We start from the raw sequence: 14,359 nt of genomic DNA, 5'->3' as shown, positions 1-14,359 counted from the left end.
TAGAAGTCAGGTCAAGACACAAGTCAATAAAAGCATTTCCTAAGTGCCAGGCACTGTGCTAAATGCTGGGGAAATAAAGACAGGCAAAACACAAAACAATTCCTCTTCTCAAGGAGGTCAGTCTAATGGGGGAGACAATATGCAAAGAAGCATGCACAAACAAGCTATAGACAGGGCAGAGGGGTAGTAATCTCTGAGGGTACACATTAGGGTGAAGAAAGGCTTCTTGTAGAAGGCAGGACTGAAGCTGAGATTTGAAGGGAGCCAGGAGGCTGAGATGAGAAGGGAGAGTTCTGGGCCTTAGAGCTCTAGTCCAACTCTCTCGTTTTACAGATGAAGAACTGAGGCCCACAGAGGGGAAGTGCTCAAGGTCCTGTCCTGAATGATTCCAGTTCTCAGAAGTCTGACCATCCAATAAATGGGCTGCTACCGGACCTGCCTGTTAGAGCATTTGCTTTCACAGCTGTCATCTCAATGACTTTCAAACTTGTGAGCTAGGCAGGATAAAGAGCTTCAATGACTTGGAACAGAATCTGGACACCCTCATTCTCAGCCAAGTGTTTCTTCTGATACAGGATACAGAATTATCTATGAGTCCCTGGAACTATGCTATCAATCAATTGATGAATCAATAAATTGACAAATAAACTGATTAAATTACCAAATAAATTGATAAACATTTACTAAGCATCTACTATGTGCCAGGCACTACTAGGAATACAAAAAGAGGCCAAAGACAGTCCCTGCCCTCACAGAACTTACAATCTAACAGGAGAGACAAGGTGAAAACAAATATATACAAAGAAAGCTATATACAGGATACATAGGAAATAATTAACAGAGGGAAGGCACTGGAATTAAGAGGGGGTTGGGGAAGGCTCCCTGTAGAAGGTGGGATTCTAGCTGGGATTTAAAGGTAGCCTGGGAGGTCAGAAGTCACAGCAGCAGAGGGAGAGCAGAGAGAATGCCCAGAACTAAGAGATGGAGTGTCTTGTTTACTGAACAGTCAGGAGGCCAGCGGATTGAAGAGTACGTGTCAAAGAGTAAGGGGTAAGAAGACTGGAAAAGTAGGAGGAGGCTAAGTTATGAAGGGCTTTGAATATCAAAAAGCATTTTCTATTTGCTCCTGGACGCAATAGGGAGCCACTGGAGTTTACTGAGTAGTGCCGTGACATGATCAGACCTGTGCTTTCGGAAAATAACTTTAGTGGCTGAATGGAGGATGGACTGGAGTTGGGAGAGATTTGAAGCAGGCTGACCCACCAGCAGGCTATTGTAATAATCAAGGCATGAGGTAATAAAGGCCTGCACCAGAGTGATGGCAGCATCAGAGGACAGAAGGGGGCCTATTAGAGAGATGTTGCAAAGGTAAAATCAACAGTGTTGGCAACAACTTGGATGGGTGGTGGTGATGAGAGATATCGAGGAGTCCAGGATGACCCCCTCGGTTGTGAGTCTGAGGAACTAGGAGGATGCTGTTACCTTCTACAGTAAGAGTGAAGGTATGTGGGGAAGGGTTTGGGAGAAAAATAATGAGTTCTGTTTTGGACATATTAAGTTTTAGATAACTACTGGATATCCTGTTTAAGATGTCTGAAAGGCAGTCAGAGATGTAAGACTAGAGAGAAACTGGGGCAGGAGAGGCAGATTTGAGAATCATAAGCATAGAGATGGTAATTAAATCTACAGAAGCTGATGAAATCACCAAGTGAAGTAGAATAGTAGAAGAAGAGAAGATGGCCCAGGATAGAACCCTGAGGGACACCTATAGTTAGAGGGCATGATCTGGAAGAAGATCTAGCAAAGGAGACACAGAAGAAGCAGTCAAATAGGTAGGAGAACCAGGAGAGAGTGATGTCCAGAAAACCTAGAAAGAAGAGACTATCAAGGACAGACTGATCAACTGTGTCAAAGACTGCAGAGAGGTCAAAGAGGATGAGGATTGAGAGAAGACCACTGGATTTGGCAACTAAGAGATCATTAGTAACTTTGGACACAGTAGTTTTGATAGAATGATAAGGTCAGGAGCCAGATTGTAAGGGTTTCAGAAGAGAGCAAAAAGAGAGAAAATGGAGGCAACTAATTGTACATGACCTTTTTGTGAAGTTTAGCTACAAAGGGCAGGAGAGATATAGGACCATAATTAGCAGGGATGGAAGGATCTAGTGAAAGTTTTTTCAGACTATGTTTAATAAGAATATATAAGTAGAGCCTATATCAGATTGCATGCCGTCTTAGGGAGGGGAGGAAGGTGGAAAAAATTTAAAACTCAAAAGCTTATGGAAATGAATGTTGAAAACTAAAAACAAATAATTTAAAAATTTTTTTAAAAGTTTTTTTCAGGATAGAGGAGACAGGGGCATGTTTGTAGGAAGCAGGAAATGAGCCAGCAGAGAGGGAGAGATTGAAAATAAGTGAGAGGGGACAACAGAGCAGCAATCCACTGGAGGGCATGGGATGGAATGAGAACACTTGAACAAGAAAGGGGTTTTACCCCTGACAAGGAGTAAGGCCACTTCATCATGTAAGACAAGGGTTAAAGAGGGGACAAGAGGTAGTTCATGGTGAATAGACTGTTTTCTCTGTAAAATATGAGTCAAGGTTCTCAGCTTGAGAATAGGGGGAAGAGGAGCCACAGGAGGTTTGATAAGGGATGAAAACGTCTGGAAGAGCTGCTGTGGAAAGTGGGATAGTGAGTGATAAGGGAAGTATATGGAGGATTGCCTAGCAGCAGTGAGGGCCCAGTTGAGGTTATATAACAAACACGTAGTGGACTCACACCAGAATGGTACCAGAGGAGGCCAAAAACTTAGACTGGCAAGGAATAGAATGCTTCTTTCTCTAAATTGGATTGAGACCCTTTGAGGACAGATCCCCTGCTTTGCTTTGTTGTCTGATGAAGCAGACAGAACTAGAGGGGGTACCCCAATGGGGCTATTTGTCTTAATCTGTTATATACTATAGTCACTAGTAGTTAGCACATTCCTCAAGTGTAGAAAAGCCCTGCTGGTCAAGTGGCTTTTTAAGAGGAATAGTCAACCTGATTCTTAAAGTGGAATTTCGTTATACTGATTACTCTGCTAGAAAGTTCATTCTCACTTCCCCATTTCTGAATTAGAAAGTATATTATCAAGTGGAAAAGAAATTATGGGAACCCAGTAAGGTAAGAATTAACAATCTCTGTGGTCTCCAGTGTCTAAAGAAGGCCTAAGAAATGCTGAATGTCACTGACAGGCCAAAGGAAAGGAGGAGGGAGAAGAAAAAGGAACAGGAAATGGAATGGGGTTCAGAAGTCAATACGGTAGGAAATGGTAGAATGCCTCTAGCAGTCCTAACAGCTCCATCCTACCAGTTTCTATACAGGTTGCACATATATGAGTAGGGGAAAGCGGTTTCATGTATACATCTTTACTTCCTTTTTCCTCTTATTTCCTCAATCTGTCTCCCTGTGTGGGTGTGGAGACAAACTAGAAGTTTAAAGGGAGAGAAGGACTGAAGAGAGTCATTACTGAACAAAAGAACCACATGCTGATACCAGATTTAGGTCAACTATTCTCACTTTTCAGACTCAAATTTTAACTTTCATACTGAATTACTGAGAAATGCTCTGCAAAAGGTGCCAAATAAAGTACCATAAGTATTCCTTATCAATCCACTTAATATTTCTTATAAAATCTGACATCCCACTGGCTAGGCCAAGTATTGATATTATTGCCCCAAACCACATTATTCTAATATATTTATCTTTCCCTAAAAGTCTCAGCTATTCCGACATTCACTTGGTAGTATTGCTATGTTATTTCAAATGACAAGGTATCATCACAAACACTGTCATTTTCAGCATACTATGCAATGTTATCATCGATTGCAATAACATTCTCTCTTAGCTATTTAGGTGACTATAAAATGAGCCAACGGTGATAGTCTAGGTCTTAGCAGATATTTCTCCTTCCTTCAATGAATCAACAGATATTTATTAAACACTTCTCATCTGTCAGGTCTTTCCAACTCTGAGGCCATTCAGTCAATCAATCCCACTCACTCAGCACTTACTTGGTATATTACTTTTTTTTTGTATATGACTTCTTATATTGTCACCCTTTACAAATGTATGTATACTGCCTCCTCAGTTAGATCAGAAGTACTTTTACAGCAGTGGTATCAAACTCAAATAGAAATGGATCCCTAGAAAACCATAAATCACCATTATCTATGTTGTATTATATTTTCTTTAAATTTTGTTAAACATTTCCCAATGACATTTTAACCTGGTTTGGTGGGGAGCGGCTTAGCCTGATACCTGTTTTACAGCAAGAAGGGATACTTCCTTCTTTCTACAATGCTTGGCAAATAACAGACATACTCAGATATTTGCTGCTAACAATTAGCTCTGTAACAATGACCCAGCCACAGGAGTCTGCTCTAGCTTCCCTCCTAGACTGCAAACCTAAAGCTAACTTGATGGGACAACAATATGGCATCAAAGCAGTTTCTCAAAGGCCTACCTTTCAGGCACACCACATTTGCTCTAGTCTCTTATCACTGTAGAGAATACTCAAAGATAACACCAAAAGGCTAAAAGCCTCTAGGTAACTTTTTACACACATTTCCTTCTGATTCCTTTCAACAGACAGTATATAGTAAAGCCCAAATGAAGCAAGTATTCCAAAAATAGTTCTAGCTATCAAAGTTATTTCTATATCACAATGGATGATCCATTTGAACAGTACTCTGGATTTGGTTACAAATTTTCTAAAAGGTTCTTTCCTGTACAATGTGTGCTTTCTCTGGTCTGTGTCCCTGTGGAACTTATCTGGATGGACTGAGACCAAGTAAGACCCGGAGACCTTTTTCCAATGTATGTATATATTTAGAGGCAGAAAGGCAATTAAGAGTGTTAAGCTTCAACTCAAGAAGATTTCAGTTCAAATTCCACTTTTGACACTAGCTAGCTATGTGACCTTGGGTTAGCAGCCTGGACTTAAAAACATTAAAAAAATAATAATAGGTAACATCTACATAGTGCTTAATATGTCCCAGGCACTACTTAGCACTTCACAATTATTATCTCATGTGGTCCTCACAACAACTCTGGGAGGTAGGTGCTATTATTCTATCCATTTTACAGATGAAAAACTAGGGGCAAACAGAGGTTAAGTGACTTGTTCAGGGTCACAAAGCTACGTGTCAGAGGTCAGTTTTGAACTTAGGTCTTCCTGACTCCATGCTTAGTGGTTTATCCACTGTGCCACCTAGCCACCCCCTTTTAAAATACGAATCTATATGTCAACCAACACGAACATTTAAATACACACAGAACAGGATGGCATATAAAACTGAACTTTTGTTATACATATTTTAAACATATATTAAACTTAATTAGCAGCTAGGTGGCACAGTGCATAGACTGCTGGGCCCGAGTAAGAAATATCCGAGTTCAAATTCAGCCTCAGGCACTCAATAGCTGTATGACCCTTGATAAGTAATGTGTAACTCGTCTTTCTCAGTTTCTTCGTCTGTAAAATGGGAAGAATAATAGCACCTAACTCAGAATTGTTGTGAGGACCACATGAGATAACATCTGTAGTGTAACAGTGTATGGCACATAATAAATGCTATATAAATGTTAGTTATTATATTAAATTTAATACAATAGTAATAAAAACACCCTGCTTGCCTGTCTCCTGTTTTCCTCAGTTTCTTCATCTCTAAATTAGGAACAATATAGCACGTATCTTACAGGGTTGTTGTAAGGATCAAATAAGATATTTATAAAAGGTTCAGCATAGTGCGTGACAAATAGCGCTACATAAATGTTTATTCCCTTTCCCTTCCCTCCTTCTGAACTTCCTTCTACTCTCCTGTATTTTTAAAAAATCTCTGATGCTCTTTTCCTTTTCTTCTTTTTTTGTACCATTACCATCTACCAATTCTCTCCAACCCTTCCTAAAAAGCTCTCCCTTGTAGAGTCAAGTGAAATAAATATCACCTTGGCCAGTTCTACACAAATATGTCCTTTTCTGCACTTCTATTCCATCATAGTTTGCCAAGAGCTAGGAAGCACGTATTTATCATCAGTCTTCCAAAGCCAAGATTGGTCTCTGCACTGACTATAGTTTCCGAGTCTTATAATAATGTTTCCTTTATGTCATTATGGTCACTGTGTAAATTCTTTTTTTGGTTCAACTCACTTCTGTTTACATCAGTTTGTATAAATCAGTAAATACTTGATCTCTGGCTGTCTTGCTCAATCATAACATTTAACATTTACATCATTTGATCTTCACGATAATTTTTATTTACAGATGAGGAAAGTGAGGCTCAGAGAGGTTAAATGATCTGGTCAGGGGCACAAAGCCCACAGCAGAGGCAAGAATTGGACCCAGGTTCTCCTGACTTCAAGTCCAGTCCTTTCCGCACTCTATACCATTTTTTAGTTAACTCCCTGGGACTTATCTAGTAAATAACAGATGGGTTTTGATCTGCTTGATGGAACAAATTCTCACACTGAGAATTCCCTACACTGACAAAATCACAGCTCCTTCCTGCATGACACACACTATTTACATAGAAGAGCTGAAGAAATATCATCATGTAACTCACAGCAAGAACAGGGACAAACTGGAAGTCTGGTAAGTGGAAATTGTACTATATAGGCCACCTTTCCTTTCCCTTCCAATCATGATAACAATAACAGCTTCACTTCAATTCACTTCAAGCAGACATTAACTATGTACTTACTAACCTGAAGATACAGTGCTAGACACTTCTCACAACTTTTGCCCACTTGTGTGACAATGTCAATTATAAAAGGTTTGCTTTATAACAACTCACTTTTCCAAAAGCTTTTAAGGAAAATATTGTATGGCACTGAATGGGAGCTATCAGGTTGCCCATAGAATTGCTTCTGCTATTCAAACTGCAAGAGATAACCAAAGACACAAAGCCAGGTTTGGGTAAGGAAAGGAATAAGATCAGTGAGTGGATTAGGTGGCTTGTATGTATGAGTTTTTTTGGTTCCTAATGGGTTCATAGCATTATTTTCACTTTTTAATTCCTTTCAGAGGAAGCACCTACAATGTACCCAGAACTGAATTTCACGATGATTTTTGACTTGTACATTTTGGCATTATCACAAAGTTAAATATCCTGAGAAGCATGTCTTAGTGGATAGAGGCATGGCCTTGGAGTCAGGAAGACCTGGGTGAATATGTTACAGAAAAGTTGCCAATCTGCAAGGAATAAGACAGATTTCCAGGAGTTTCAAAAACCTATGAAATGAGAGTTCTGGACAAAGAAACAAAATCTCCAAACTGCCCTAAACAAAATAGCTATGATAAAAGAATCTTGTAAGCACATTTAATCTTACAAGACACATTCTTTGCATTTCAGAAAGGCAGTAGATTAAAAATATTACTAAAAAATAATCTCAGTTCAAGTTAACCATTTATGAGAGATAGGTCTGAGTCATGTGTTTTTTCCATATGAACCAATTAAAGGGCTCAGATTCAACAGAAAATAACCCAAGGGAAACAATCATTGCCAGATGGTCCGAATCAAGTCAGACTTTCATCCTATTCACCTTAGACACAAAGGAAAGATAACGAGCCATTTTATATATTCAACTCCTGACAACAGCATTATTCAATCTGAGAGTATTGAGAAATTATACTTCTTCAAAAAATGGAAACCAAAACAGGTGCCTGGCCTAGGAGCAGCAAAATAAAACTAAAATAGTCATTTGTACTGACCAGTGTGATAAAGCACACACTGTGATATATCTTCCTCATAACTGGGAGGAAAAGGGATTCCAAATATCACTACACTTTTCAGTGCTATCCCCGGAAGACCTTTAACATGCACAGTCACTTTCAAATGTCCCAGAACTTGAAAGTACACTTCTGAATCATCCACCCTGACTGTAGTATGACTTTTTCCTTGCAGTTTCTCATTAACTTGGAGCACAGGTTTGGTTCGACTTGGGTCGGTGCAGGGCCTGGTGATGTCACCAGTTTCCTTGTCTGATTTCGATTCCACCTCTCACCAATGACTACCTACCTACAGGTCAATCTCACTAATTAAAGGGGATAAATGCTGTAGGCCGCATCTAAAAAACAATTTGCAATCGTCTACACTAGATGTTGCCTGGTTTCCCTACAGTGTTAACAAAGCAAGCTAGCATACTATGTCACCAATTCACCCTCTGTTTCAGAGGGTACAAAATGTAAATTTTTCCCAACTCACTGCCTTGGGCTCAAGTGCCAACTGGGAGTCGAAACCAAAGTATCCCTTTAAGGAATTATCCCAAAGCCCGAAGCGTATTCAGGAAGGGTTGACAGTGACATACTTGACTTTATTGGAAATGGCCTGGATAGAGACCCGGGAGGAAAGTTCAGAAGAAACGGATCTCTTTTGCATCTGCACTTTATTTATTCATTTATTTATTTATTTATTTGGGGGGGGGGAGGTGTGATCATGGAGGTAGAACCCAGGAATTGTGGCACTCAAAGGAATTCGAAGTCCAAGTTGCTTCATGTGTCTAAAACTACAACAAACTAGACTATTCCCCCCGCCGACTGCACGCGGCGTATAGGGGAGGGGAGGGCGGCTGGGCAGAGCACTCTTGGCTTCACTGTCAACCGCAAAGAAGGAAAGGGGGTGGTGGAGGGAGGGAGGCCAGTTCCCAAGATACAGATCAGCGGGCCCCGCGTTCCCAAAGCACACCCCGGCCTCGAGTCCTTGGAAGTTTCCCACTCTCCTCCTCCCTTCCCGCCCCCCGCAATCACTTGATAAACGAGCGGAGACGCTGGGGCCAGTTGGACCAAAGCCCGGAGTCGGAGCCCAGGGGGTGGGGGTGTGGGGGGGGTTTGGAGGAGGGGGAGAGACCAGGACTCTTCCTGAGCCCAATCGTCCCGCGACTCCAAAGCGTCTCAGCCCGAGGTCGCTCGATCTCCCTCCGTCCGTCCTTGCCTGCCTACCTAGCTACCTGCGCCGGGGCACAGAGGAAGGCAGAGGCGGCGGCTCCCGGAGAAGGCACTCAGCAGGCGCCGGAGCCGACCCAGGAGCGGCCGCGGCCGCAGACTCCCAGTCAGTGCTGCCCCCCTACTCGGGCCCCCTCCCGCCCCACCCCCACTTCCTAGCAACCCCGCCCTACCACACCCAGCTCCCAGCTCTGCTGCCTAGGCCGCACTGGCAGAGCCTTCTCCCCCACTCCCCACCCCCGCCCGCTCCAAGGGAAAGGATACTTTCCATGTTCGACATGGTCCAGCCGTTTCTCCCGGGGGAGGTGGCGGGTGGCTGTGAGGCACTGGAGTTGCGCGGGCCCTAGGCTGCAAGTCACCGGAGCTCCCGCGCTCCCACTCTCGCCCGGAGCCGACAGCGCCTCCCGTTTGTTTGGGGAACCCACTTCCGGCTTTGCGGCCGCGCGGGGTGGCGGGTGCAGGCGTCAGGCGCCTGAGGGGCGGGGCCCAAGCGCTCCAACCGCCCCAACCATCCCAACGGTCTCGGTCCCAGCCGTCGCAACCGCCAGCTGGGCCGCTCAGGGAGCTACCGACAGGGGCGCCTGGAGCAACCAATAGGTGCACACAGCGTGACCAGTAGGGGGCGCTCGCGCGCTCCTGCCCCAGCCCTTCCCGAGCGCCTCGAGCCTCTCTCCCTTCTCCCCTCCCCCTGCGCCTCGCGCTCTTGTCTTCTCGCGCTCTTACCTTCCCGCCCTCGCCGCCCTCGCCGCGTCCGCCGCCCCCGCCGCGTCCGCTGCCCCCGCATTCCACCCCTCAGCGCGGGCCCCTTGCACGCAGGTCTACTCTTCGGTTGGGTCGTCGCCTCAGCGGTTGCTACTGGTCGCCTTAGACGTTTCGGACCAGTTTCCCGTTCCCTGGCCTTCCACCGGCCTCGCGCCTCGTCGTGTGGCCCCTCCAGATTTGATAGCCTTCTTTCTCCCTTACTTCAGTTCGTTCCCTCAGTACAAAAAACTCATTCGGAAGAAGGAGAAAGGTAGAGCTAGGCTATTTTATATACTTTTTCTTTTTTTAACATAAAATAAAGGCTGGTGGGGGCTACAGCTGGGTCTTCAGGTAAAGTAAGTTTGGGCAGTTAAGCTTAACTGGAAAGTGCGTGGCCTCGTTCTCTTCAGGGGGGGCTCTTTGGTGCTCATGGCGGTGGGGGGGTGGGGGGAATGGGGGAGGAGGTCCCGTAGCTGCCGCCTAAGCTGGCCTTGAGGGGCTGGCGCAACGGGCCAACTCCACATGGGTTGAAAAGTCCTCTGCCAGTCAAACCCTGTTGTTATGTCATTTTTCAGTCAAGTCCATCTCTTTATGACCCCATTTGGGGTTTTCTTGGGATGAGATGTTTTGGAGTGTTTTGCCACTAGCGATCAAAAGATAGGGGTGCCCCAAGATGACAGGAGGAAGATTGTGAGGATTTGCATGTACCTTTTTTTTTTTTTGAGGCAGTCGGAGTTAAGTTGACTTGCCCAAAGTCACTCAGTTAGTGAGTGTTACATGTCTGAGGCCGGATTTGAACTTGGGTCTTCCTGACTCCAGGGCCGGTGCTCTATCCACTGCGCCGTCTAGCTGCCCCTTGCATGTACTTTTTAAGGATTTCTTAGTATTGTATCAAAGATCCTCTGTCGTTTCTTTGGAAACTTCCAATATTGGAAAATGGAAGATGGGTCAACTGTGAAGTGACCATTAAAACACAGCAGAGGTCAGGGTTGTCTGCCTATCAGGACTGAGGTTCAGAAGAGAGAGATGAAATTTTGTTTAGTAAACTGGGCAGGAAAGTATACATAATCCACTTTTCCGTCTCTGCTGATGACTACCAGTGGAATGTTAGGCAAATCATGTAAATTATCTAGATCTAAGTTTCTTCATCTTTCAAATGAGGCTATGGAACAGAGTGACATAGAGATGCTTCTTTAACGTGAAATTCCCCCTATCTTGGGATCAGAAATGTTGGCTTCTAAATTGCCACAGAAGGAAGGGCCACGGAAGTACTACTTTGGAAATAATTTTATGTTCTTCTCATGAAATTATGTCCTCAGGCAATTTGACTTGACTTTTCTCACTTTTAATTTCTTCATTTTAGCCGAATATTTTAGTATGTGTTGAAGTTTATTTCACCATAGTTAATGTATTTAGATAAGCTCCATATGTTTACTTTGGGCTATGTTTGTTGATAAACCAATTCTAAAATTAATCATTTGTGTTAATGCTTTCTGGACTAAATATGAGCCCTTAATGCTTCAAAGACAAACCTTATTGACTATAATCCTTATAAGAAATACATTCTTGGAAGAACTTATATGCATGAAGCTGTCACATAATAATTTTAGCATCTCTAGTCCTACCTCATACATCACTGTGCTAAAATATTTATTTTTACAATGATATAGTAAAACTCAACTTGGCAAATTTGATCAGGATAGCTATTAGTTCTATACTTCTGAGGTACAGGAGCAGGTTTTTTTTCTATTTCTGAGACCCCATTTTGGCATTAAGATAAAAATAAAAGTCAATCTTTCTAATATTCTCAGCATAGCAAAACCCATCTTAAGATAAATTCACATATAGTAAGGAAAGAAATGCTAGTTTACTATATTTTTTCTAGGCATAGTACTTAAATTGAAGTGCTTTAGAATATACCCAGAAGAAATTATTGGGAAAGGATTCATGATACTATAAATGTATTAGTAATGCTGGAGATTTGGATCAGTTCTATTTGGAACTCATTTCTGTTTTTGCTTGTATCCCTTAATACTAGCAGTGAAATAGAAATATCAGTTCAGTGGATTAATTTACCTTCCGTTATTGATATTTTTAACTTAAGGAAAAAGGAAATAGAAAGTATTTCTGTGTTATCACTTTCAATGATATTTGTTAAGATGCCATAAAAATTGGTTGAGAGGGCTGATCTAACTTTGGTTGTAAAAGTAACATTTTTCTTCAATTTCTAATTTCAGAAAAGTAGATTACAGTTTTAAAGTTAAAAGTTTAAATGATGCAGTATGTTAAAGAAAGGTTTTGGAAGTAACTTTTAAGGATGTTCTTGGTTTACGTTACCAGTGAATACGCTAATGATCAGTTTGATTCACTAAAACCTTATCTTGGCATTCTGAAGATACATGAAACCTTCAATTTGCTTTACACAATTTAAGTAGAGCAGAAACCTCAGAGATCATCTAGTCCAACCCTTTCAGTTTGCATGAAGAAAGTAAGGCTTTAAGAGGTTAAATAACTTGTCCAAATTAGCGTAGTAAACTCAAAGCTGGGATTAGAATTCATGTCTTTTAATTCCAAATCCATTTTACTTTCTACTATACCACAGAACTAATAAAGATTAACTGTATTAATCCAAATGGATATTTGAAAAGGTTTATACTTTTTTTTTTTTTAACAATAGGAACGTCCATTTCTTCATTATATGTGGTTGTTGAATCTCTGGTATGGTTCAGTCCTTGGCAGATTTCCACAAACACAAAGGTGCACACACCCTGTCCCAAATAGGCAGCTTCCTTTATCCTATCCTTACAACAGGGTGATAATGATTCAAGATGCGTTCGGTATATTAATTTGACTTCTGCCAATGTTAACGCTAAATCTAAAGGTTTAGCAAAAGTGTCTATCACAGAGCCACAGGCAGATAAACTTAGATGATTCAGGTGTAGTTATTTTTCCTATGGCTGTGCAAAGAAAAAATTCTTCAAAGAATCCCAGTTCTGTTACATATTTCCTGTGTGACATTGGACAAGTCACTTCTCTATGGGCTTCAGTTTTCTTCTCTGTAAAATTACGTGAGTTTTAAGTTCCCTTCTAGCTCTAGATCTGTGACTCTAATATGGGCTATTTTCTTACATCTGCTGTAGGGTGTTAAAAACTTGGTAATCCTAATTGATGGTGAAGAAAAACAAAAGTAGGAAATTGAGATTACAGTAGTACTAGGCTATCCCCCCCCCCAGCATTTTCAGCTGCATTGCTGTTCTTTTTTGGGTGCTGTCACCAATTTTGGTTTATAGAAACAGAGCTGGGAGGGACCTCAGAAGGCCATCTGGTCCAATCCTCTCATTTTAAAGATGAGGAATCTGAGGCCCAGGGGGATTAAGTGACTTGTCCAAGGTCACACAGGTAGCAAGCACCAGAGAACGGGGTTTTAACCTACAGCTTCTGACTCCAAAGCCAATGCTTTTTCCACACTAACTCACTGGTATAGAGGTAGAGGGAAGGGGAAGAAAAAATAAGCAGTATCTTAAGGGAATAACGGCAGTGTAGTGAGTTGGCGGAAGTGTTTAGGAGCCCCCCAAAAGACCACTTTATCAGGTGTGATTTGGGACTTAAAGAAAGATTATCAAGAAATGGGCTAGAAGTCATTGAGGAGGCTATAAGAGGAAGAGAAATTGTAATCCTTGAAAATCCTGGAAGGTATAGCTGAGGATTTTTATTGCTCATTGTAATAGGTCACTCCCAGAATTTAGGGGAAAGGCACCATCAAGGTGGTTTATGAAGACAAGGGCAAAAAGATTGCTAGTTTCAGTTGGCCTTCTATTTAGTTTTTGGCTGGCAAAGCCAAGAGTCAGAAAAGTTCATTTAAACACAATAGAAATGGATTTGAATAGTCTTATATGTGACCTGCAAAGTCCTCACCATAATTAGAGAGAAAAGAAATACAGAAAAAGGAAGTAGGATGAGACCTGACACTAGGAATTAAACAAGATTTCTCATTACTAATATGAGAAAAAAGAAATAGAAAAAGGGAGGAAAATCAAATTAAGTCCACAGATTTATGATTTTAAAAAGAATAAATACAAACTACTTATCATAAGTTGAAAATATGCTAAATTATTTTAAATATGTAAATTCATAAAATAAAGTGGCATTTGAGGATTAAGTGTAATGTGCAGCTACCAGAAAGAAAATATCTAGAGCAGTCTCTTATATACTTTTAATAGAGTATCTAGGAATTTGATTTTACCCCTGCCCGGCAACCTTTTAAAAAACTTGAATAATCAAATTGAAATTATATTTTTCTATCATCAGCAGAGCCTGGCTGTTTCTTATTAGGTGATGTGATGAAGAAAAATAATCAAATATTTTCCATTAGCAGGTATGTCTTCACACTTGAGAATCCTTTCAAATTATTTTTGGAACACACACGCACACACACACACACACACACACACACACACACACACACACATATATAAAACACATGGTATGTAAAGATTATTCCGTATAGGAATATTTGTTCAGAAAGGAACTCGTTTACAATTAACTTTTTCCTTTCCTTTAGTATTTTAAGGTTCAAGAGCTGTGTGAAGAAGTCTTTTGGGTGAAGAACAATTTACATTTGGAGTGAAGCGACAACG

At 41.6% G+C, this 14,359-nt stretch overlaps 2 protein-coding genes across 2 annotated transcripts in view; one reads left to right on the top strand and one right to left on the bottom strand.

Moving 5' to 3' along the window:
- The window catches only part of LOC110193025 (charged multivesicular body protein 1B2), a 26,972-nt gene extending 17,493 nt beyond the window's left edge, over positions 1-9,479 (bottom strand). The window contains exon 1 of the mRNA XM_020964554.2: positions 9,246-9,479. Within this exon, the coding sequence (XP_020820213.1) occupies positions 9,246-9,261 (16 nt within the window). The 5' untranslated portion in view covers positions 9,262-9,479. The remainder of the gene's footprint in view (positions 1-9,245) is intronic.
- Positions 9,260-14,359, top strand: LOC110193024 (terminal nucleotidyltransferase 5D). Its single transcript, XM_020964550.2, has 3 exons — positions 9,260-9,321; positions 9,514-9,993; positions 14,284-14,359. Exons 1-3 carry the CDS (start codon positions 9,260-9,262, stop codon positions 14,324-14,326), a joined length of 585 nt encoding a protein of 194 aa, XP_020820209.2. The 3' UTR covers positions 14,327-14,359.

This window comes from Phascolarctos cinereus, unplaced genomic scaffold (genome assembly GCF_003287225.1).
Source record: "Phascolarctos cinereus isolate Bilbo 61053 unplaced genomic scaffold, phaCin_HiC Scaffold_8;HRSCAF=390, whole genome shotgun sequence".
Lineage (NCBI taxonomy): Eukaryota > Metazoa > Chordata > Mammalia > Diprotodontia > Phascolarctidae > Phascolarctos > Phascolarctos cinereus.
Note: the sequence above shows the minus strand (reverse complement) of the source record. Positions and strands in the feature narration are given on the sequence as shown.

Coding starts and splice junctions, on each gene's coding strand:
- LOC110193024 (XM_020964550.2), top strand. CDS start 9,260: ATGGTCCAGCCGTTTCTCCCGGGGGAGGTGGCGGGTGGCTGTGAGGCA. Junction 9,322..9,513: donor GAGGCACTGGAGTTGCGCGG/GCCCTAGGCTGC, acceptor TCTCGGTCCCAG/CCGTCGCAACCGCCAGCTGG. Junction 9,994..14,283: donor CATTCGGAAGAAGGAGAAAG/GTAGAGCTAGGC, acceptor CCTTTCCTTTAG/TATTTTAAGGTTCAAGAGCT.